At 42.0% G+C, this 25,405-nt stretch overlaps 2 protein-coding genes across 5 annotated transcripts in view; one reads left to right on the top strand and one right to left on the bottom strand.

The window, feature by feature from the left end:
- Positions 1-802: 802 nt before the first annotated feature.
- Positions 803-3,701, top strand: hyi (hydroxypyruvate isomerase). 4 transcript variants are annotated; one of them, XM_030373529.1, is made up of 9 exons: positions 803-897; positions 1,038-1,137; positions 1,408-1,519; positions 1,724-1,838; positions 2,082-2,160; positions 2,416-2,465; positions 2,671-2,740; positions 2,915-3,049; positions 3,136-3,701. In XM_030373529.1, exons 3-9 carry the CDS (start codon positions 1,413-1,415, stop codon positions 3,189-3,191), a joined length of 612 nt encoding a protein of 203 aa, XP_030229389.1. In that variant the 5' UTR covers positions 803-897; positions 1,038-1,137; positions 1,408-1,412; the 3' UTR covers positions 3,192-3,701. The 4 variants fall into 4 exon arrangements, with proteins under 4 accessions (XP_030229389.1, XP_030229388.1, XP_030229387.1 ...); XM_030373528.1 differs by having other exon boundaries at positions 845-883; XM_030373527.1 differs by having other exon boundaries at positions 864-1,137; positions 2,419-2,465.
- A 16-nt stretch (positions 3,702-3,717) lies between these two features.
- Positions 3,718-25,405, bottom strand: part of LOC115555031 (KICSTOR complex protein SZT2-like) — a 72,528-nt gene continuing 50,840 nt past the window's right edge. The window contains 20 exon segments of the mRNA XM_030371711.1: positions 3,718-5,069; positions 5,410-5,478; positions 5,761-5,871; positions 6,476-7,034; positions 7,170-7,292; positions 7,494-7,689; positions 8,080-8,293; positions 9,882-9,947; positions 13,192-13,266; positions 17,718-17,801; positions 17,974-18,073; positions 18,714-18,916; positions 19,179-19,304; positions 19,597-19,676; positions 19,766-20,036; positions 23,533-23,715; positions 24,109-24,230; positions 24,763-24,810; positions 25,023-25,153; positions 25,265-25,397. Coding sequence (XP_030227571.1) covers positions 4,926-5,069; positions 5,410-5,478; positions 5,761-5,871; positions 6,476-7,034; positions 7,170-7,292; positions 7,494-7,689; positions 8,080-8,293; positions 9,882-9,947; positions 13,192-13,266; positions 17,718-17,801; positions 17,974-18,073; positions 18,714-18,916; positions 19,179-19,304; positions 19,597-19,676; positions 19,766-20,036; positions 23,533-23,715; positions 24,109-24,230; positions 24,763-24,810; positions 25,023-25,153; positions 25,265-25,397 — 3,038 coding nt within the window. The 3' untranslated portion in view covers positions 3,718-4,925.

The raw sequence follows: 25,405 nt of genomic DNA, 5'->3' as shown, positions 1-25,405 counted from the left end.
GGCTGGAGTTTTTCGAGCCCTGCCCGTTCCACAGATGATTGACTTGTTTAATTTTCATGTCAGTAGGCCTACTTCTAACTCAGTGGCTGTAAGTGGGTTATGATAAGGATTTCAAGTAATTCTGCAAAAATGGCCAAAAAAGCGAATTCCATACCCAACCTTTAAGCAGCCCCGAAATGAAAATTGAGCCGAAGAAGGTAGGTGGGCGGTGCCAGGCTAGGGCTGACTATCCGGGGAAGATAAATCACGCTGGGAAATGGGTGAACAGTGTGATGAACGCATTTGAGAATGAGGTCTGTTAGCAGAGTCCCACTCCCACGGCGGAATAATAATTCTAATACATGACAGATAACTTCTCTCTTTAGCCGTATGGCTAAGTTTGGCGTAGTTTATTGTAAACCTCGAACGGACACCCGCTCTCCAAGCGCCAAGTGCAGAGAGGGAAATTGGAGTAAACATTCCTATATAGTCACAGGCATGGCGCAACAGCGCCTCCTTTTGGTTCTGAACAGGTAACTACAGTTACATGCAATCATACATCAACATAAATATATCAACAAGGTCTCACTATATAATCGTAAACTAATTTGTCAATTCAGAAATAAATGTTGAGCAAATTGCTACCAGGCATGATGAGATAAGGCACTCTCCATCCGACTATGTGCAGGCCTGGCCTATATATTGTGTATGAATTCAAACACCAAGGTTTTCAATAATTACCTCACATAATAAGGTGAACAAGATTTCAGGAAATTTAGATAATTTAATTTGATCTAATCTAACCTCCAGTACAATAGGTGACGGTATAGCGCGCTGAACTTTGGAACGCATTCAACACCAAATCGGAGAAGAAGAAAGAATGGGAACGCCGCCCATCCACCAGGTGAATGAACGCTGGTATGTTTCCCTCTACAGGTAGTGCACCCTGCGATTCAAACATGTCGCGTTTAAAATTCTGTGCTAACATTTCTTGGCTGTATACGGAACTGCCCGATTTGACTCAAAGAATATGTGCTGCTGCATCTGATGGATTCAAGGCTGTCGAGGCGGCGTGGCCATACGATACCAAAATAGAGCACATCCAAAGAGCCAGGAATGACAACGGTGTGAAAGTGGTACTGATAAACACCCCCCCAGGTAGAGTTCAAACTGCTTATTTCTTCACTTCTTAACCCTTTATATGCTCGTGTGTGTGTGTGTGTGTGTGTGTGTGTGTGTGTGTGTGTGTGTGTGTGTGTGTTGAGTGAGTGAGTGAGTGAGTGAGTGAGTGAGTGAGTGAGTGAGTGAGTGAGTGAGTGAGTGAGTGAGTGTGTTATGGAAGGTATGTGTTATGGAAGGTGTGTGATCTAACGGGAATGGTTCAATAGTGGTCTACTGACTAATCCTGAGTTGGACTATACATTCCAGGAGACATGAAGGCAGGTGATCTTGGCCTTGCAGCAGTGCCTGGACGAGAGGCAGAGTTCAGACAGGGCTTACAACTTGCTCTGAAGTATGCAAATGCATTGGACTGCAAAAGGTGGAGAACTAAGTCCTACTCTATGTTCTGATAGAATGGTAAAATAAATATATCAAACCAATTCATTCAGAAGAAAATTTTAAAAGTCAGTGTGACTTTGACCTTTGATCTGAATTCAAGTTAAACCATGCTGTATCAATGTAAGTGAGTGAGTCTCAGGATTCTCCAACAGCTTCTATATAATGTATATCGTGTTATCCCCAGGATCCATCTGATGGCAGGACGGGTACCAGTGGGGTCTGACAGAGCAGAAGTTGCCAGTGAGATGGAGTCCACCTTTGTACAAAACCTCCAGTATGCTGCAGATGTCCTCATGAAGGTAAAGGATAAAAACATAGCTGGGAACAAGATGCACTGTTTAATTCTCCTGCTGCAGCTACTGTATATAAGAGCGGAATAAAACACACCCATCCACAATTGAAACCATCAGGGAATCTTTAGCTTTAAATCTTTTTATTCTGGTTGAGTCACTGTCGTCTGAAAATGATACAGCTATAACTGTAGCTACAACTCCAATGTGCCTTTTCATAAAGCCTCATAAATTATGATTCTACACTTTAAGGAGGGTGTGACTGGTCTGATTGAACCCATCAATACAAGGATTACAGATCCCAGATATTTCCTGGATTCTCCACATCATGGTAAACATGACATTCCATCTCCAGCAAGTGTATCCGTGTAGTGTTATATTATTTATTATATTTATTGAATCATATCAGTATAGGCCCTACTTGATTCGAAAAATCTTAATCTGCAAATACTTGTCGGCTGACTTTTCTGAAATCAATTTGAATCTCTGACAGCATACTGACAAAAATATTCACTGTCAACCTCTGAGGATCTTTAAAATAACATTTAATAATCTTGTGATCAAAAAATATTTGCCTTCCCTATAGCAGCTGCAGTGATAGAGAAGGTTGGGAAGCCGAACATCAAGCTGCAAATGGTAGGTTGCTGACAAAACTCACAGCTACGTTTAATGTAGCTATGCTTTATGTAGCTATGTATGTATACAAATATATATCAAATGTAGTAGCAGGGAGTGTTATCTATGGTGTTATATATAGATAACACTCACCGCTACTATATTTTATATACATATTTTTATGTTTGTTTACTTGCATAATACTTATTTTCATTTTCCACTGTAGGATGTATTTCATTGGCAAATAATGGATGGCAATCTCACACAAAACTTGAAGAAATATTTTCCCTTAATTGGTAAGTACACAGCACATATTTCTGTTCAGTACCGTGGAATTGGTCATACTTACTGTGATAATATATCCTGTTATATGTTCCTTTGGTCAAGGAATGACACAAAGCCAATAGTGTGATCATGTTCAAAAGTTTCAGCCCAAAATATGCTCCAGGGTGATAATCTTCATTTTACAGGCCACATTCAGATCGCTCAGGTCCCAGGACGCAACGAACCAGATAGCGCTGGTGAACTAAAATACCAGTATCTGTTCAGCCTGCTGGAGAGTATGGGATACACAGAATACATTGGCTGTGAATACAAGCCACTAGGTAAGATTCCCATGTCGTTCAGAAATTGTAGGCCTATTGGTTATTGTATGCATTACATGATTTGGTTTCATATTTTTTCAATTTAGGATCCACAAGTGAAAGTCTTGGTTGGTTTAGAGATTATATGACAGCAAGCAAGTGAATTCCAAAGTAAGATGATTGAAGACTCGATTGACGGGAGAAAATCGCATGCTGTTCTGATGGATTATTTCAGCTCTTGCCACTTTTGAATTGGTTGAAATTTGTTCTCATCTCAATTGAATGAAATATATATATATATATATATATATATATATATATATATATATATATATATATACATACATACATACATACACATATATATATATATACATACACACACACAATACTTTTTTTCCAAAGTAAGATGATTGAAGACTCGATTGACGGGAGAAAATTGCATGCTGTTCTGATGGAATATTTCAGCTCTTGCCACTCAGCTTTTTTTGAATTGATTGAAATTTGTTCTCATCTCAATTGAATGAAATATATATATATATATATATATATACACACACACACACACACACACACACACACACACAATTTACTTTATTACCCACTTTGTCTTGTAAAATCAACTTGCTTCTACATTTAAAGTTTGTATTCATAATAAAAGTGTTTCAGGAAATCTTTTTCTTTCACTGTAGAGGACAATCTATTTTATTGAGTTTTATTCATACAAATCCATCAATACATTCAAAATAACTGCAGTTACGGTGTGATATGGAAAATGCTTAGGGGGTAACCGTTCTGAATTCATCAGATTTCATATTTGACCACACCACCACCACCACTCCTTTGTTTGATATTCAAACAATATAACTATTAGTAATAAGCAACGAAGCCCCCTTCAAATTTCCATCCTTAAAAAATGCAACCACTTTAGAACTGATATCTTAATTTTTATGTTTGAACTGTTCCTGAAGACTATCTGGCTTCATCATACTTCAGTCTTGACGGTGGTTATTCAAAGTAAACCAAATAATGGGATAAACCAAAAAAAATGAAATTAAAGCCAAAACGAATAATGAAAGAACAATTGTGATGGTTGTTTGTGTAGCTCTTTGAAAATAGCAGTCAATTTGTTTAAACCAAATAACAGGCCCTTTGAAATTTATTTGACCAAATGAGTGTGTTTAATATTTGGGGGCAGATGCAACAAATACTATCAAAACACACAAAACAAGAAATCCAGAAAGGCACTTTAAGGTAAGCTGAGTCTGGTTCGGGAAGTGATTTAGCAGAATCATTTGTCACTCAACAAGTTCACTATTCAGTTCACCTGTCTGTCCTTCACCAGAAAAACTGGTAGTGGTATTTCAGTGTATATTAAAATAAGGTATTTACAATGCTTTTAATTATTTATAAAAAGTGGTTATATTACATTAACTATAAATAAAGACTGCTTATGCGAGTGAAGCAATAAAGCAAATCAAAACTGCTGTAGGTAATGAATTCCTCGTAGACCCTTTTTTGCAGGATTATTAACCGTATTGGTGTCAAAACATCTCACCATGTTAACTCAACAGCATTTGTGCTGCATTAAATCCCTGTGCCTCAAGTTGTGTTCTATTTTAAAAGGGCTCATATACAGCATAATAGGTAATGAACCCATAACAAACAAAGGTTTTCCCCCAACTGTTTGGCAAGCAATTATTCAAATTAACGCCCCTGCATGTTCAGTGTGTTTCAAGACCCTCCAAAGAACGGAGATTCTATTTTAAGAGGAAAATATCGTTAGAAATCTGTCTCCACACACAAAAGGTGCCAATGCATTTGACTTTGTGTAGAAGGCAAAGCATGAGCCTGCATGCTAAACATCCCAGAGAAGTCCTGTGATGTAGCAAAGGGTCTACAGCAGACCCGTCCAGAGGGTGTAGCAGGCGGTGTTGATGACCGATTCCAAGTGGTGGTACATGGACACCAGTTGCGGTGGAGGGCTGGTACTTCCCTGCGGTTGGGAAGGCAGCGGCTCGCGGAACACCACTTTAAGACTCTGGAGACAGAGACGAACAGTCAGTCAGTCAGTCAGTCAGTCAGTCAGGACAGACAGACAGACAGACAGACAGACAGACAGACAGACAGACAGACAGACAGACAGACAGACAGACAGACAGACAGACAGACAGACAGACAGACAGACAGACAGACAGACAGACAGACAGACAGACAGACAGACAGACAGACAGACAGACAGACAGACAGACAGACAGACAGACAGACAGACAGACAGACAGACAGACAGACAGACAGACAGACAGACAGACAGACAGACAGACAGACAGACAGACAGACACGAACGCACACACACACACACACACTTAAAAACTACTCACCGTTTTTCCAGCTTGTGTGTCAAGGAAAACGAGGACAAAGCAGTCTATAAATTTCTGATTTAGTACTGCCTGAAAGAAAATAAAGATTAATTTGTGAACAATTCAGTTTTTCTTTGCTCCTCCTAAAACCTTCCTTGTGACATTAAGTTATATACATTATTATCATTATACTTATTGTTTGGTTTCATCCCCTGAAAGACGGGAATGATATCCGAGAGCACGAACCAAAATATATTCTCATTCTCAAGACTGTTCTCACAATCAACATGAGCAAAGACTGCGTGTACAGAGTTCATGTGAGGAATATCCCACGTCCTTTACAGGCTTTCATCCACTTCCTCCATGTCTTACCAGATACTGGATGCCATTTTCATCAAAATGTCGGCAGCTCTGAGGGAAGCGGGAAAGCAGCACTTTAATGAGACTCTGGTACCAGCCAGGACTCATGGTGAGGAAGCAGTCCTGCAGAAACAGAACCGCATGTAAGAAACTGCACAGGATTTCACAGCCATTCACTTTTCTTTTTGCCATGAACTATTGTATCGTTGAGTATATGAGAATAGTTATATATATAATATTATATATATAAAGTAGCATTTGGCAAAGATGGGCAAGCTCGCTTGACAAGAGTAATGCTGTAATAAAATTTGTGTAAAAGAGATAATTGATGTGTTATTTTCACAGGTGTGGCACCTCTTAAGAGAAGCCCAAATAATGTGTTCAGTTGTAGACTGTGATAGATGGGCATCTTTATCAGGCTACGCCCCAAGAGGGAGTGGGAACTAAAACATCCCCAAATCCCCTCTTGTCCCGGAGGGGATTTACGTTCCCAACACATCTAATCCTCACTGGGACGCCGAGACCCCATTCCAGCTGATCCGTCTTGAGACGAGAGCGCCTGGGATCAGCGTTATCTGGGACGTTTAGTTTGAGCTCATACTTCTACAAGCAACACTGAGGCTCGTCAAATCCCCAAGACACACCGAAGGTCAAGTAGGGAACACGGACATGACTTGGAGGTGGGTCCTCGTGCTACACACAGAGAAAGAGAGAGTAGAGCTTTTACCAGCTGGGGATCGATTTCCCCAATGGAGCGGCTGACCACCATCTCCAGCAGCTCCTCCAGCTCGCAGAAGGACAGCTTGGTGAGCTTCAGCTTGTCCAGGACCAGGTCCAGCTGCTCGCCGTGGAACAGCCTCCTCCACAGGGTGTCCCGGCGGCAGTGGCCCATGGCCTGCTCCACGCTGGCCTGGATGTGGTGCTCCGCCGCCAGCACCTCGCTGTTGAGCAGGGGAAACGGAGCGAACGGGTACAGGAGGCCGCGGGCGTCACCGATGAGGGATGCTAGAATCCCCACCGGGGCCGTGGATTCGCTGGCCTCGGGGGAGGCGGCGGTCGCGGCTCTGTGCTCCTCCCAAGGGTCCGTATCTTTCGCTCCTCCTCCTCCTCCTCCTCCTCCTCCTCCTCCGAGCTCGGCCGGCTCCATTGACCTGCTGTTGCTGCTGGCGGAGGGGTCAGCGGGGTCGCGGTGGAGCAGAGGGGGGAGCTTCTTGAAGCGCCGCATGTCGGCGGTGAGACGAGGGAACAGTTCCCTCTGGCTCGTCATGATCACGTAGAACCGGAGCCTGGGACAAAGGGTGGTGTGCACACATATAAAGTCAAATTAACCTGTTTTCACATTAAGACACAGAGGGATCTGCCCTGTGCCTGTGTGTGTGTGCGTGTGTGCCCCCCCCCCCCCATCTCCCAAGAGCTCTTACTTGAGCACGTGTCGGTCTCCTTCCAGCTGTTCCTCGAAGGGGGCGGCATTGTGGCACACGAGCAGAGACACGTCAAAGTCATCATAGTGTTGGAGTCCTTCAGGGTCCTTATATGAACCAGAGCTGGAAAAACAATGAGGACGAAGTGTGAAAAAAATTATTCATGCAAAGTTATTGCTATGTAGTTGCAAGTACAAATCAAAAGGGATATCAAAAGATCACTAGAAATGTTACAAACCAAAATGTCAATCCACAAAACATAAAATTAAACAAAAACAATGCAAGGCGTATTTCTCGCCACCCAACGAGACATGAACACGGTACCGCCGTAACAACCTGTTCCACAGAGCCACCAGGGCATATTCGTGCTGCTCGGCGCTCGGCCCCCCCTTCTTGCCGTCAGCGGTGCAGGCGGTCTTGGACATGCGGACAGGCTTCATGCTGTAGGTGTTGGCGTGGTCCGTGATGTAGTTGTACAGCTGGTGGGCCGTGATCATCCCCGTGGAGACCGAGAAGCTCCCTGGTCGTGTCCCGGGAAACATTCAAAACGTGACAGTTAGAAGAAGGATGACAAGGTTGCAATGTGAAGGATAATTCTTGAATGTGGGCAGCCTCGTGAGACCGTACAGATCGGGTTCAGGTTTGCCCTCCGTAATGAATATCACATCATCCATGTGATGGCCAGAGAGAGACAGGACATGAATGAGATCCAGACGACAATGAGATAAGGCTTTGTTAAAGGCAGATTGATATTAGGGATTTCATTCACCCTAATCTCGTTATGATATCCTGGATAACTGGAACCAAGACTTTATCAAAGGGTGTTAAAAAAATATATGTTGGCCTGGTATTGCTCTTGACTTTCTCCAATTGTGTCGATACAGAACAAAAATCATAATATGTCTCTCACCTTGAAACACATGATTGCGACCAAATTTGGGAATATCAGGATGATGGGAAATGAAGTCCTCCAGGAAATGGGTGAGCTGGTAGCCCTGGCGGAGCATCATGTGGCAGCCCACCAGGTGCTGGTGGACCACACGCAGGTGGTAGTCGTAGCTAAAGGAGTGCACGTGCATGAGGTCCCGCACCTTGTCACACTCCTCGGTGAAGAGCATGGAGAGCTAGAGGGGGATGAGTAGCCACACAACAACAAAAACACAAACACCCACATCCAATTGGAATTTGAAAGGTCCAACTTCCCAGTCTACCGAATTCTATTTGTTTTGTTATACACATTATCACAATGCTAGCAGGAAATGCCTACTTTTGGTTTCCATTTATAAATGGTTAATTCATGTTTAATCATACTGGTACAATGGGATAATACCAGGTAAGAACATGAAATGTACCGTTTTTTTTTACTTTATAAAGTTCATATTCTATTTAATAAATCCCACATCGGAAGAAATTCTCTGAATTAGCAGCAGTGTAAGTGCGGAATGAATAAAATAAAGGAATCAAATACATTTCTATGCATTTCATTTCGGTTTCTTCTAAACATTTCCTCTGTCAAATTTATAAAAAAAACAATTCTGTTTCCATCTTGTGGGAAACATAACATGAACAGGACTTTGACACGAATTTAGTCTTGGCAAAAACAGACTTTTAAATTATAAGTACAAAATAAAATTTCAGCAAATTGCAAGTCTGCCATAAAAATGAAGCAAGGATCGAGCACGACAACATTTCAACAGCGTAATTCACCAAAATCAATCACTGTATGGCCTTTGATCAGGCCATGAACATATAAGAAACAGTCAATCTGAGGTTGAACTCAAAACCAAAACATTTCTCTCCCTGCTGTTTCAAAGCACAGAAGGGCCAGTGGAAGAGGGAAGTAGGGGTGTGATTAGCCAAATACAAACAAACACAGGACCAGAGCAGCAATCAATTTGGGGCGAATTGGAATAAAGAGCATCCAAAGTAAAGGAATAAGCATGACAGGAGCTGAAATGGGATAAAAACAAAAAACGATTTTCAGCTCCAAACCCGTTGAGAGAGCAGAGCGGTCATTCTTTGAGGTGCAACGTGTACGATTATTTGTTTAAAACATACCAGTATTAACTACTTTTATCTACAGAATGTGAAGAAATTTGCTTTTGACCTTATGATAAAGATGTCTGTGTGGCAGCGCCATCCCACCTGCGTTGAAATCCAACTCTGTGCCTAAAGAGGCGTGTATTTAACCTTTAAGGTCAATAGTACAGTAATCTAATTTCAATAGTCCATGAAAAATATAATGTTGGTTCAGACTTGAAGGAGAACAACTTGACAATGGCATTGCACAGTTCAACTGTAAACGGTAAGCATTACTCCATAGTCAGTGAGGCGATGTGTTTGGAGCGAGGGAAGGAAGGGGAAGGCAGGAGGAGGGACCAAAGATAGTAGGGGGGGACACAAATCGTACACATTGCACCTTCAACCAATCAAATTCCCCCAAACCACTGAAACCATGTAAAAACAAATGTAAAAAAATCCATCTAAATCATTTCCTGAGAGCAGATTTGTCAGGCAGAGGACAAGTGTTTCTGTGGAATTAGTGAAAGTTAATAGATATAAATGTAAGCACCATCCCGATTCGAGGAACAGAAAGGAATGAGAGGAACAGCCCAGGGATAGATTTGCTGCAAGCAGGACGATGGAGATGAGTCGGAGGCTGATTATTAGGATGAGAGATTTAGCGCCCATCTAAAAAAGGCTGGGACATACCGCGGAGTCAGACACTGGTATGGCTTCTGGAAACGGCTTGCAACGGGGTTTGGTGAGGAAGGTGCCCTGATGGAGAAAACACATGTGTAGGACCTGACAGACAGACAGACAGACAGACAGACAGACAGACAGACAGACAGACAGACAGACAGACAGACAGACAGACAGACAGACAGACAGACCGACAGACAGGCCGACAGACAGGCCGACAGACAGGCCGACAGACAGGCCGACAGACAGGCCGACAGACAGGCCGACAGATAGGCCAACAAATCTGGCAGGCCGACAGACAGGCTTTCGTAAAAATAGCCAGACAGGCAAGGACGGGAACTGTAAGACATAATGAAAGATATACAGGGACTGACAGACTGGAACACAGTACAGACTGGAAGCCAGGGACAGGCACAGATAAGTATAAGGCAAAAACAGCTTTGGACGTAAAAGGCTGATGAGATGTGATACAAATGAGTTAAAATCTTCCGAAAGTTTCTGAAGGAAGTGAAAATGTTTGAAAAATGATTAGAAGATGACAGCAATCCTTTAAGCCAGGTTTTTTCAGGGCGGACTCTCCTTGACCTAGTCCGACATTGGAAAAGGTTTGTTCCAACTCAAACAAGATTACATGTACATGAATATAGTTGGACATGAGTTTAAAACACTTATACACAAACACACTCAAGCACACATATTCAAGCTCTCGGCTCTATTAGAGAATCTTCAATGCTTAACACTTTAGCATCAAATACTTGTTGTTCTCAAACAATTTTCACTAAGATATTTTTTCAGCCAAGTACCCCTTTAAAGTTATTATGATGTGCTCATATTGGCATGATTTACAGAACGTATAACTGTTCGGATGTACTTATGTTAAAGGGGTTACTCAATCATTTTCTTAAGAATTTGAATTATTCCACAACTGTTCCTAACCGATATTAAAACCACAATGTTACTTTAAAATGTTTCTTGATCCCCCTGCAATCCCTTGAAGTACTGCACTATGAGAACCACAGTGGTACTGAAATTTGCAATGTTCGGTTGACCATAGAGCTCGTAAGTCCACCCACTTCCGGGAGACCTCCATTGGACCTCTTGGCTAGGAAAATAATTACTTTCTCACCATTGGGTTTCAATGGTGAGAAAGTAATTATTTTCTGGTCCCAGTCTTTATATGCCCTGAATTAGACATATGTTGTTTGTGGATTTAAATAATAATTTTTCATGCAAAGAAAACAGAAAAAAATTGCGAAGATGGTTGATAATGTTAGGTTTTGTGTGTGGCCGCTTTGTGAACTACAGCCCCTCGCTGCTCTCGACACGAATGATATACGTCACCACCACTCTGGTACAGACATGTCGTTCTCTCTGCTCCACTTCACCGCTTTTTTCCAACAGCATCGAAAGAGGTGAAAACCATTATAAGTCGGGGCATGTGTAGATTTTCAGTTATGCCGATAGGGAAATTGTTGGCCAGTCGCAGACAATGTGACGTCACATACGAGACGTGTAGCCTTTCTCATTGTGTTTTTTCTACAGCCTATTCATATTTTATGATCTCAGAGGTCCCATGTGGGTCTACCGGAAGGAGCAGACTTACGAGCTCTATAGGCTGCACATAGTCACTGGCACTAAATGTGCCAGCAGTTTAATAAAAGTCAAGATAATGAAAAGGATATGAGACTAAATGCCATGTCGAACCCTTAAACATTATTGCTTTAATCTGTGATTCTGCTGCTAACAATGAAAATAAGAGAAAAAAAATAAAATATATATATTATTATTATTATTATTTTAAATATTATATATCGTGATTAATATCGATATCGAAAAAAATAATCGTGATAATATTTTTTGCAATATCGCCCAGCCCTAGGTCACCCCCCCCCCCCCCCCCCCCCGGTGCACAACCCACTTTTGATGGGATTATCGTTAAAAGAGAATATTATATATAATATACATCCTAATCATAGATCATGTTTATTGTTAAGGGAAAACCCATCCCCTTTTTGTAATTTCATCCCATATCTGTAGTTTAGACTCTACAAAAAAAAAAAGAAAACCATCATTGAGCCACAATGATATTGTGTTATAATTGCCAAGTGGACCCCTATCAACTCTCCTGTTACCCAGTACCCACCTGCTATTACTTATCACTTGACTAGAATATTTGTACCAAGCCATCATTTGATTTTGGTTTGCAAACCATTAATGAACCCTTCCATGTCTGTTTGGTTGGGCAGGGTTTCAGATGCAAGTCAACTCATTGGCGGTACTTTAAAGAATAATCTGGAAAAGAAACTGCCTGTAGCGATACATTATACATGCAATTATACAACGGGGGACCTAAATCCAGCGATCTGATTGGTTCCCAACTGTTGTATAATGAGCGTATACATAACTGCTATGACGCCCGATCATTTTGTGAAAGTTTGCATATCACTCCGCGCCTGGAAGTAGAAACAGTTACAAAGTAAAACATATGTTGGATGATGGAGAGCGTGTAAATGTTGTTACTCCGGGAGTGAGCAAGGCGATGGAGAGACTAACGAAAGCTTAGGCACACGGCGAGTGAACTGCTCCATAGGATAAATTGCCGGCGAACCGCTCTATCGGAGCCTTCTCTCGGAGGGACGCTAAAGTGTGTTGCATAGCGACCGTCGATGCATAGCGGCAGCCAGGAGGGACTACTTTTTTGTATTCTTTAATAAAACGGCTATTTTGACTTTCTTGGTTTCTTTTTAAATGTAGTGTGTCTATGACTTTCGTTTCGCCATAACAGTAACCGTTGTATAAAAGCAATAGATCACTTCAGTCAGTGGCATGTGCTCATTATACCACTGTGAAGGGGGTCGCCGGCCCTCCGCTGCGCGTCGGGGCCGGACAACGCCCCTTAACAGTGGTATAATGAGCACATACCACAGCCTGGCGTGATCTATTGCTTAAATATACAACAGCATTGGCTATTGAATAGTTTATAAAACCACATTTAATTTAAGTCCTTTCTCAAGAGTTCTGTAACAGGGACATTGCCGCTTTGTCTGACCCGTTATGTGTACCAATTTTTCAGTGGGTGAACTTCCCAAACCCACTTTTCTAGTAAAGACACAAATTAAACAAAATCTTGGTAAGGCTAAAAATGTAAAACTAAAACTTCCCCTCTGCTACACAAAGGGACACTGCCAGTGTAGCACCTTAGCTCTGCTATGCTCTTATTCTGAAATGTATTGATTAATTTGGATCCTGCTCACCACTCTTGGCTAATACCATTAGGACAATTTTCCATATTTCAGCATTTCACATCCTCAGTGCATACCTGAGAGTTGACTGTCTGGCCCATGGGGATCCTTGTACACTCCAAGGCGTACTGTTTCACACAAAAGTAGCAGCCCTAGGAGCAGGGAGAGAGACAGAGAGATGGGGGATAACAGTGATTACATAGGGGATTTTAATATCCAATGAAACACTGTTTGGATCAATGTTGGGTTAATTGTTATCTTTTTTTTTATTATACAGGAAAGTATTAAAGGTAACAAAGTTACAATTTAAAACAGGCCTGAGTCAGTATAAAGCTGATTTCCAGCAGGTTCCTGTTCTGCAGCACGTTTAACATATAACAGGAACAAGGCACATCACACGGTACATTTACATACAGCACTGTGCAGCACATAGCAGGAACATAGCACAGACATCAGTAGGACAATCACATAAACAACAGACTGAACACACAAAGTGGTCTATAAACAGTCAGTGTTTGCAAGTGTTGGTATTGAGGAGTAACAGTTTGCATTCCTTTTTGAACTGTGTGATGGATTGTAATGCTCTAATGTTTTGAGGGATGCTGTTCCAGAATTTGGTGAAAGTATGCATGGAAGACCTCTGCCCATAGCCATTATTGTATACAGGCATTGGGTGGAGCGCCATGGAAATTGTTCTAGTGACATGCACCTTAGGGTATGTTATGCGTTAGTAAGAGAGAGATGAGTGTTTCTGAGGTACTGTGTTGGAGTTGAAAATAAAATCTGACGGCATAAATGTAAATACAATTTTGAAAGGACAAAAGAGGTGAGTGAGTGAGTACAGTGCAGTGGTGTGTCCATTTTGGAATTTTACTGTGGATATTTAAAGCTTGGTTTTATAGCCGTGCGATGGGTTCAGTAACTTCCTTTGTGATGAGAGACAGTTGCTAAACAGTATGAAATGGTTGAGAATACAATTGCCTACAGGTAGGTTTTTGGAGACAGTAGGATAGGTATGTTATAATCTTGACAGACATAGTAGACATAGATATAGTTTCTGGTTTAACTTTTTAGTTAACTTGTAGGCATGTTCACGGCATGTGAGGTGTGAGACAAGTAACACACCAAGATACTTGCATGTTTTGGTGATAACAAGATTTTGATTTGAGAAGATGATAGGACTGGTAAAATGACAGATGCTTTCACGATGATTAGAAATACACACATTTGTTTTTTTTTAACATTAATGGTTAAGTGATTTTTATTCAACCACTTATCAGATGACAGTTTGGACTTTATGATATCTTTGTTAGAGTCAGACAGAAAGAGCACCATGTTATCAGCATTCATTAGGCATTTAGAGTATTCACACACTTGTGGGATATCATTTATGTATAAAAGAAAAAGTAAAGGCCCAAGAAAGCTTCCTTGTGGAACTGCCATACCACATCCTAATTTTGACAACTTGTGATCTATCTGTTAAAGTGTAATTCCGGTGAAAATTGAACCCAGGGTCTTTGTTTTGGTATGTATAGCCATTAAAGAAGCCCTCCAGGTTATTTTTTCATTGAAAATCGAGTAAAGAGTTTGCCAGGCGCAATGTTTGGCTTCCGTGTTATTGGTTAGGGGCACCGCAAAAGCTTCTAAATCTGCACTTTTTAACCACTAATATTGCTCAAAATAGACCCAAACCTCTGCAGTAGCATTATTATATTATGATTATAATATAATGGAGACGCAAACAAATTTGAAACAGTCAAGCATCAAGAGGGGAGATTGTTACGTTTAATTTGTTGGCGCCTCTATTATATTATATAGAGTAGCAGGTAATCGGCTTGTGTGGACTTCCTGGAAACATGGACCTACCAGTAAGGCACAGACTTGGAAAACAGTCTTTTTAATAAACTCCCGGTACGCAAACTAAGTTGTTGATGCGCAGTTTTATGTGTAGGGACCCCAATCATGCTGCTGCAGAGGTTTGGTGCTATTTTGAGCAATATTAGAGGTTAAAAAAATGCAGATTTGGAACCATTCGCGGTGCCCCTAACCAATAACATGGAAGCCATAAATTGCGCCGGCCAAAATCTATACTGGATTTTCAATGAAAAAAGTAGCTGGAGGGCTTATTTGATGGGAATACATGCCAAAACAAAGACCCTGGGTTAAATTTTCGCCGGAATTACCGTATTTTCCGCACTATAAGGCACACCGGAGTATAAGCCGCAGCAGCTAAACTGAATGATGTTTACATATATAAGCCGCACTTGAGCCCGCCGCTTAAAAATCCATAGATTTAGGAGGTCCCCTAGTGGCCGTTAGCTATAAAATTCAAAGATTAGTCGCACCGTTATATAAGCTGCAGAATCGCAAAATGGGAAAAAAGGCGCGGCTTATAGTCCGAAAATTACGGTACACTTTAAATTAGATGAAATCATGTCTAATAGAGAGGGTGATAGACTAGAAAATGCATTTCCTGCAGAAAATGCGGTGAGTGCTGTAGTACAGTGAGGTTGAAAATATTTTTTAAATAAAGCCACATAGATTAAGACCTAAAGAAACGTTAAATGGCTTAAATCAAGCGAAGGGATTTTAACAAAAGTTCAAAAATCTAAATGGAGTAAACAATGTAAACATGCACACCATTTAAGAAAAAGTACAAACAAATAAAGTGACAGCTGATTGAAAAGCGCAAAGCATTGCTAAAAATGCAGAAATGTAAAAGGTCAAATGTATTGCACTCTGTCTGTCTGTCTGTCTGTCTGACTGTCTGTCTGTCTTTAAGAAAATAGCGCGCTGGTGTGTGATTAAAAGTAGTCCAATAGGGCGGGAAAAGCAGCCCAATCTGGCAACACTGCCTGAACGTCCTCCAAAAGTAGCCCAATCCAGCAACGCTGCTGTACGTCCTCACGCTCCAGCGTCAACGTAAAACAATGAGACCAACTGAAAACGAGGCCGGAATGAAACTAAAACTGTTATTCTGAATAAAGTTTAAATGATATCGGAATTCCGTATCGATATTATTGAAGATACAAGTGTGTAGATTTGTTTAATGGTTGGAACGATGGCAAGCGGTTGAAATTTGACTGAGTTACGATGTCTTAAGTAATTTAATTGTCAGAATGGGCAGACGGCTTCAATGGGACCAACTGTAGAATATGACGGTTTGAAACTAAAACTGTGATTCTGAAATTCTGTTGAGATATTATTGAAGATACAAGTGTGTAGATTTGTTAAATGGTTTGAACGAAGATAAAAGGTTGAATATTGATTCAGTTACGTCTTAAACATTTGAAGTACCAGAGTACCAACATGGGAGTCAATGGGAGGACGGAAGTAGAATATCTTAAAAAGTATAAAATATTTACAAAATCGGAAAAGCGCGCAATCCCAAGCTATTCTGAATATTTTAAAATTCGAATGGAGTCTCTAGGTGAATAATTGCGGAAGGAGATAGGTCCCAAAGTTTGTAGAGAATAAGAAAGAAAGAAAGAAAGAAAGAAAGAAAGAAAGAAAGAAAGAAAGAAAGAAAGAAAGAAAGAAAGAAAGAAAGAAAGAAAAAAAGAAAGAAAGAAAGAAAGAAAGAAAGAAAGAAAGAAAGAAAGAAAGAAAGAAAGAAAGAATACATTTTATGAAGACCAATAGTTGAGTGCGGCAGGCAGCACTCACCTAATTAAAAGAGTGACTTTTGGATAACATAATCATGTGTTAAACGCTTTACGAAAATCAATAAAAATAGCTCCAGTGATGAATCTTCTATTAAGAGAGTTACAGATTTCCTCTGTCAAGAGTAGTAAGTCTGACATGGTGGACCGCTTTGCACGGAAACCATGTTAGCAGTCCCTAAGCCAGTTGCTGTTTTCCAGATAGAAGCTTAATTAATTGTATAATGTTTTTTTCAAGCAGCTTAGACATTATTGGGAGTATGGCTACATGTCTATAGTTAGAGACCAGGGTTGTCAGCTTTACAAATTGGTTTAATTTGAGCTGTTATCCAGCTGGAGGGGAAAATAGACAGCCTGATACAGAGATTAATTAAGTGGTGGAGAAGGAGTATAAGGCTGTTATTTAGAGTGTTTAAATTTGATCATCTTGTGTGATCTCAGAGAAAGAAAACAAATCAGTTGTTGAGGATGGGTGTGGGAAAGACAGATGGTAGTTCTTGAACTGATGAAGTATAAGTTGAAGGCATTTGCAATCTTTACAGAGTCTGAGATACGACTGACATGGAGGGAAATCTATAAATTTGGATTTTTCTTATTTTAATTTTCTCCAGTGATGACTTTAAGAGCCTGCCATAGTGACTTTGGCTTGGAAGCAGATTGGATCATATGCTGTTGAAAGTATGTTGTCTTAGCCTTGCGTAGTTGAGTAGTGCATTTATTACTAAATCATTCATTTTTGCTCTCAGGCGTTGAGAGACGAAGCCTTCTCTTTAAGGAGTTTGAGTATCTAAGAGTTTAACCATGGTAATTTAACCTGCCGACCGCATACCTTACCGACAGAGGTATATATATTGTCTTATGTTAAGTTTAGTGTGAAATTGAGTCAGAATTTCATCTGGATTTTTCCAGTGATAGCTGAAAGCTACAGTGAAAGAACTCACCTGGAATGTCAACTCGATGAGCACGATTCCCCCTGGCAGCGCCCTCTGGAGGTGGTATGGTGTGGTGCCACTCGCTGTGATCTGCTAAGAGCAGTTTTAAGACAAGACAAAATGGCACAGTGTCATCAGGGGTGTAGAACGCATCCCTGTTTGATACGAGTCCGACTTTTGGTCAGGAATGATAAACGAGTGATTGGTGACGATGATGAATCGCTGCAGTTGCATTTCCCCCAATGGACTTGAAGTCAATGCTGACCTTGGGGCTGTCCTCGCTTTTCTGCTTGACGTAGGAGAAGGACATCCTCCCTTCAGGCAACATGGAGCTCAGCATTGCAGCACGGGCCCGTGCAACACTGCTGCAAAGTTGAACAAAATCACATTGGTGAGAGGCTGAGGTTCACTGGGACCTCAAACAGGAGGTCATTAATACAATTCAATAAAAGTGGGACTATATGTGATGGTCAGACTATGGGCCCTATCTTGCACCCAGCCCGATTGACATTCTACACCGACGCATGTACCGTTGCTAGTTTGCACCCAGTGCAAAGCTGATTTTCCCCCGCAGCAAACTCGTGCCACTAAACTTCCGCCCTGAGAGGCGTGCTCCGGCGCAAATGATACATGGTGCTATCTTACAGATCGATAAAGCAGTTGCGCAACTGACCGAAAAATACCTGGTCCAAGTGCACTAGCGGATAGCACAGTTGGTGTTGCTATTTTGACGTACCATGGCAGGTTGGAACTGCAACATAAGCTTACACACCAGTAGGCTATACGCAGCACAGATATGCAAACGATTTGCCTAATTGAAATATTATGATGATGATGACGTGGATTGTGGAAACCCCTTTTCCATTGCGCTCATGGCACTTATCCACCGGTAAAATAGCAACATCGCCATAGAACCGCTTACAGAGTTACTTGTGTTTGGTGCTTCTCACTTGCGTTTCAGACCGTTAAAATAGGGCCCTATATATGTGAATATACAGGACTAACTTGCGGGCAGGAGACTGAGGCCGGATCTGCACCAGGATGAAGCCTGTGCTCTGCAGGTACTGGATGTACTGCTGCAGGAAGGTGTTAGAGAGCTCCAGCAGCCAGGACTCCTCCTTCAGCCGACTGGGTATGGTGTCCGCTGAGTCTGTGCTGTAGCTCCGGTCGCGTCCTGAGGCTGCTGAGTCGCTGGAGCAGTGTCGCTTCTGCCACCCATACAGGAAGCATACACACAGGAAGCATCTTCTTAGTCCCATCAGACACACCGTCTTAGTCCCAGCATAGTCCCAGCAGTGACACCGTCTTAGTCCAAGCATACACACTGTTTTAGTCCCAGCATATTCCCAGCCTACACACTGTCTTTGTCCCAGCAGACACACCATCTCAGTCCCAGCAGACAAACTGTCTCCCAGGGTTAAGGCCCAGTAAAATGACAAATACCGCAAGAGGGTTGAAGAGAAGTATTACCTTAGCCGGGGGCCGGTTGAACTGCTCGTCCTGGATCTGCCTGCGGAAGGCGGGATCAAACAGGAGCGGGGTGGCGCAGTAGTGGACCAGCCTTGAGGACTGCTTCAGAATGTCCAGGTCTACCGCCTGGGAGTGGGGAACGACTTCAATGGGTTGTGCATTCAATTGTGTCGATTTAGAGCGTGCACCTTCAGAGTTAAACACTGAGGGAGTGACTGGGTGAGTGAGTGAGAAGATGAGATTCTGAGATTCTGAGTGAGTGAGTGAGTGAGTGAGTGAGTGAGTGAGTGAGTGAGTGAGTGAGTGAGTGAGTGAGTGAGTGAGTGAGTGAGTGGATGAGTGAGTGGATGATTGAGTTCATTGAGGAGTAAAGGAGTGTATTTGTGTGGTTAGTGTGTCCAACTGGAGAAGCACTTACTGAGATAGGCATGTTGGACTGTGCAGACCTCTGCTGCCAAGTCACAAACAAGTTCTCAATCTTCATCTGCTTCTCCATTTCTGTCAACAGAAACAGGGTTGGAACGGTGAGGTGCTTCGAATAAAGACTCAACTACTAAAAACGTATCCATCTATTAGGTGCTACGGACCTCTGCGCTCGGCTGCCTTGACCTCCAGAAGCTGGTTCCCATGCCTCGTCACGACATCTGGGCAGTCCTGCTCACCCACGGCGAACGGGCGCACCGTGCTCATGTCTCTCAGGGCCTCGTCGAACGGCAGCAGCTCTGAGGGGAAGTGAAGGGGGGCCAGGCTGCGGCCGGAGCTGCCCAGCCGCCCCGGGTCCTTGCTTGTCACTGGAGGCACGGGGCTTCGTAGCAGGGCGTCAGGCTCCACCGCAGGGTTAAGGAACGGGTTGGGCTCCTGTTTGTGGACACGGGAGGATGAGAACAAAATCCGAGGGGGGAAGTCAGAGGGTAAAATGGAATGGAAGTTTAGTGAAATATCATGACATTATTTTTCAGTTATTTTGATGGGATTAGTAACAAACAATTATCAAATGAAGTTACTGCCAACATGAAGGACCTGGCTGGAAAGTCCCAAAAATGCCTACATTTATTAACATTTTCTTTTACATAAGGCTGAATAAAGTTTAGCACAAATGTTTTGAAATGCAAGTATGTTGATATATTTCATTATGAAAACCATCTGAATAAATAAATAAAAATAAATCTGATCAGACATCAAGACTTCACTATTTCCAAACACAAACTTTCAGTGGAGAAAATTAAGCCCATAACAAGTTAATGGTCTTCTCTTGCGACTTTGAAGAAGACTTTATTTGTCTATTTTATTTCCGTCTGGGCCTTGCCTCTGGGAAAATGTGCTCGGAAGAGCATCTTACAGGCTGCTGGAGATAACTGGGCTAGAGGGATTGGGGGGGGGGGGACAGATGCCTCTGTGCTTAATGCCTATAGGCTGCAGGGGGGTTGTTTCACAGACCACTGGTGCCCGCTTCACGCCTCATTGGGGCACTGACAGATGACACTCGGCAAGGGCACATTTTCTTCTGCTCTGCCTCGGCCTTCTGTGCACCGTCACTCTAGCATGAGAGTAGTTCAGAGCAGAGGGGCCGTTCTGAGAGGGATTCAGTTTATTTAGGATTGGCTTTTTTAATCCTCAAAATGGGCCATCAAAACTTTCATATCCCACTATCGCAAAAGTAGTTCAATAGTTGCATATTGTGCAAACGGTCACAATGGGATGCAGACATAAAAATGTACATTAATAAAACAAATGTTCTAGTTCCAGACCAATGTCTGTCTTATTTATACAGCAAACCTTGCAAAATCTAGCTGTGTTCATGTTTTGGCCGAATATTCAGATATCTATTTGTTAGGTAGGTACTCTAATCCCAGTTCAATATTCAGATGCTTGTTTTACTTTATTTAAACATTTTTATACAAAAAACTGAAATTCTTAGATTTTTAAACCCTTTGCATATTGGCGAACCGCAGGTAGTAGGTTACATTTTGTTAAATTATCCCAGTTATATCCGAAGAATAAAATGCATGCAAAAGAGTGTATTAGTCGCATAGTCAGGAATTTGGGCCGACGCACTTAAGCACGTAGGGGGGATATTTTACCGCGCAAGGGGGGGTTATGTATCTTACGTGCTTACGCGTTACGTCTAAAACAGAGCATATATCGGCCTTTACTTGAAAGACTGTGATTGGCCAGCCAACCACATCCTTTCAGGAGTCTCACATTTCCGGTTTTACAGCATAATAGCGCCATTTTTAAAAGGCCGCGACAGAAGCGAATGAAGAATTTTGAAGAAGGAGAAGAAGAAAACACAAGAACGAATTATGATAATTATAAACAGTACCGCGGGAAGTAGGGGTGCTGGGGGTGCTGCCGCCCTGTCTTATCACAGAAAACGATTATTTCTAAAAACTCCGGCCAAAGTGGAGATTTCTGAAAACGCCGGTTATGTGTTGTGTCAACGGGGAGAAACGGGATTTTAGGTTCTGAAGCGTCACATTATGCACCAGGAAATGCTTAACGTCATGTGAGCGCCCGCTGTACCGTATTGGTCCGAATATAAACACAAACCCGACCTATGTTTGGAAAAAAGATTTGAAGACCAGATCTTGTTTTTATAAATAAATAAATTGTATTCATTGAAATAATATACGAAAATTAAAAGGCATAGAATAAAACACTGCATTGCCACTAAACAGTAGTGCAAATAGGCCGTACTGATGTGTACACAAAAGACTATTCCTGACACTCCTCTGCCCCGCTGTGGTCGCTCCGCACTGTTTCGGCCCGTGGCAAAGCGGGTCATAGTCGCTGCTGTCCAAGGCATTTTGAGATTTATTTAATGCTCATATGACCTAGTGCTGAAAAAAAGTTATATGAAAAAGTGTGAGGGGAGCGGTGGCGCGCTAAACTTGTTCTGTGAGCAGCTGGATGTGAACCATGGTGTGAACACAACGATCGATTTTCGACTGTGCGCGCATGCACTGGTGTAATTGAGCTGCGCTGCTATATATCTTTTTTATCAATGTAGCGAGTTGTGAGTCTAGTCCAGGCTGAGTTTTTTTTTCCAGCACCCCCTGCTGAGAATACGTTTCCGCGGCTATGATTATAAATATAAACAAGCCAGCGATTTCCACTTCCACGCCCACAGATTCGTTCGTTGCTCCCCCTACTGTTCTGGCGGAGAATCCCCTTGCAACACGCGCAATCCTTAAGGAACCTTACGGTAACCGTAAATCAAAACTTGTCTAAAACAAGTCCCTTGTGTAAATTACGTGCTTACGTCTCTGCGTCTAAAACGACCCTAAATAGGCCTTAAATAGGCCTTAAGGCATCCTTCGGTCTGAGAATACTTCACGTCAGCACTTAATTTGAGGTAGGGATAGCATCAACACAATGGACACCCATGGGAGGACTGAATTATCCTTTGTTAGTTTTGTATTCGGATATAAGAACATTATCCAAATACTTTGGTAGCACCGACACCTACCAACCAGTGTGAATATCGGCAGGTGTAAAGTAATAATAATAGTATTTATTAAATGTTCTAGGCTCCATGGGGCGCTCCCACTACCCACAAGGTTAAGAGCTTTAGACGGGTTCTAATAATGAACTTATTTAGCTTATATACTCAGTGTTTAAACAAGAAAAAAGATATCATAATAGATATCTAGATCTAGATATCTAGATATCTAATAATAACGGGTTGGTTTGATTTAATTGAATAAACATGAATGGAACAGGAAGGGAGTTTTTTCCTTTAATGGTGATCAGTAACCCATCGTGCCTGTTTGATTTCTCTTCGGGTGAGTAGTCTTGCCGTGTAATTACATCAAAACGTTGCTCTTTGTTCAAACTAGTAGGTCTACACTCACATACCATGGAAGCCCTGTGTCTTCAGAACCTTCAACGCTACAGTGAAGCTCTGCCCTAGGAGTGGATCCAAAAGCCACTGCGCGTCCATACAGCCATCCTATTGTAATACTGCTGATAGTGAACTTTTACTTTGGGGGTTATAAAAATGACAAGGTAGAAATTAAAAGGCAAAATGTTCCGTTGAGAAAACACGATTCTGCATCAGTGGCCTCCGGTGGCTCAGATTCAGGCAGGGCAGCACTTTGAATTACCGGTAACTTCTTCTTTCTTTTGTTATTTTGTCCCCTTATTTGTCAGGAAAACCTTATTATTATTCAAAGTTTTGAATGATGTATTCGACCCATCCCTCATGTGTTTCCATCCATCGTTATCGTCTAAAACTTGGGCGTCACAATGTGTCGTAAAATCATAGAATTACGGTAATAGAGTGAATTGACGTATTAATTTATTTGCGTCCCATACCACTCATAAACCACCCACTGTGTAGATCAAACATCACCTGCTTGGAGTCGTCATGGCTGGGAGTGTCTGAGAAGCAGTAGTGATGGAACAGGCCCATCTTCTGGTTGAGTAGGCAGTGCACCACATGGGCCCTGGCGTTCTGCCACTTGAAAAGCTGACCCAGCCTCCGGTTCAAATCGGAGCCAAGGTCCACATGCCAGTTATAGCAGTGGAGAGTGACCTGGTACACATTGTATTGGGGATGCATTGTTATGTACACAGAGCAATTAAATCCTCATCAAATCCGCTTGTTATTTTTTATATATTCATATGCAATCTTTTATATACTTTTTTTTGGAGAGGCTAATTATTCACAAGCACTATTGATTGGTGTTTGATCGGATTTGATTTATTTATTTGTCTTTCACAAATTTAAAACAATAAACGGAAAGGAATGTCAAAATTAAAACACAAATACATGAAACAAGCAGAGCATACATCTGGTATATTATTGCAATTCAATGGTACATTTGGCAGTCACAGTTCAAATGGAACCAACATATGACTGAAATGTAGTGATTTGTATTTGGAAGTATATTATTATGCAGTTTTCTTTTTGTATCCACATCATTACCTTTTTGCCCTGCACAGCGATGAAGAGGAACCTCTGTCGTGGTGCTACCCCTCCATGGGCCGTACCCGGGCCAGGCCAATCAGCTGGCTCCAAGGCCTCGAAGCGCTGGAGGCCTTTATGAGCTGTGATTGGGGAGAGACACATTCACGTAAGTCAGGGAGCGAGGAAGAGCTGTGCAAAGCCAGATACTGCAGTGTCAATTTAATCCTCTGAAGCATCGTTATCTTTGTTTACATAAACTAGGTTACACCACACCAGGAACTGGAAGCCAAAGAGCCATGTGCAGTTACTGATTGTAAACACCCTGTGGTGTTTGCATTAGGAAGTTATGAGAAAAATACAAATGATGTGGTATATAGTAAACATAAGGATAGAATAGATAGAAACAATAAGTGAAAGCATGCATTGAAATTAAAATGTCTGGCAATCTGGTTAAGATGAGACTTTGAAAGGCCAATAGTGAGCTCTCTTTTCATCTTGTTCAATCAAAGTGTTGTGAAATAAAAGGATATTTTTGTCTGTGCTTTTACATTTACATTGTACACAGTACTCACATTTCTACATGCATACATGATGTATGCATAAGTAAATCAGTTTATCGATGCAAATAAACAAAAACACCTCAAATGCATTGGAGCTGGATAGTGGACTTACGTGTGAACCTATTTAGCAAAGGGCTGTGCTCCTCATCTGAACTTTGCTCTGCAGGTAAACAGAGATGGGTACAGCAGCAAGGCAGACACAAAAGGAACAACAGACGAGTCAACAAAAAAAGGGCAGCTGAGGCATGGATGAAAGCCGTGGAACACTGCCTACATGTTAAAGGAGCACACTGGACAACGAGCGCGGGGAAGGAGGTGCAGCAGGCGACAGTATGGGACGAGCAAGGTGACAAGAGGGGAGCCTCGGGATACCTTGGTCTGTGCTGCAGTGCCACTGATGGAAGTTCCGTCCGACGAGAATGAAGGTCCTGGGGTTCGAACTAGCGGGTCTGGAGTGCTGCACCAGTGGCAACGGGACGAAGACGTCTGTGCTTTGAGAACGACTGAAAGGTAGGTGAATAGAAAAGGAGGGGGATGAAACGCATACAATGCAATATCATTTTTTTTTGTTATTGAATTTAAGAGACAACACCACACCAGAAGCCATGACCGACCTTTGCTTCTCAAACACCTTCACTGTTGTATCATTGGCCAGTGAACTGACCAAATTAACAATCTCCATCAACACTGAAGGCAGCAGAAAGTGTGACGCTATTTCAGCTGTACACTGCTGGACTGACGTGCAGCCTGTTCAG

This window comes from Gadus morhua, chromosome 12, assembly GCF_902167405.1.
Source record: "Gadus morhua chromosome 12, gadMor3.0, whole genome shotgun sequence".
Classification (NCBI taxonomy): domain Eukaryota; kingdom Metazoa; phylum Chordata; class Actinopteri; order Gadiformes; family Gadidae; genus Gadus; species Gadus morhua.
This window is presented reverse-complemented; position numbering and strand designations above follow the sequence as displayed.

What these genes read in the sequence shown, in the direction of transcription:
- hyi (XM_030373526.1), top strand. Translation starts at nt 888, where the DNA reads ATGAACGCTGGTATGTTTCCCTCTACAGGTAGTGCACCCTGCGATTCA. An exon ending in CCTGGATTCTCCACATCATG is followed by an intron (nt 2,161 to 2,415) that starts GTAAACATGACA and finishes CCTTCCCTATAG; the next exon opens with CAGCTGCAGTGATAGAGAAG. An exon ending in CGAACATCAAGCTGCAAATG is followed by an intron (nt 2,466 to 2,670) that starts GTAGGTTGCTGA and finishes TTTCCACTGTAG; the next exon opens with GATGTATTTCATTGGCAAAT.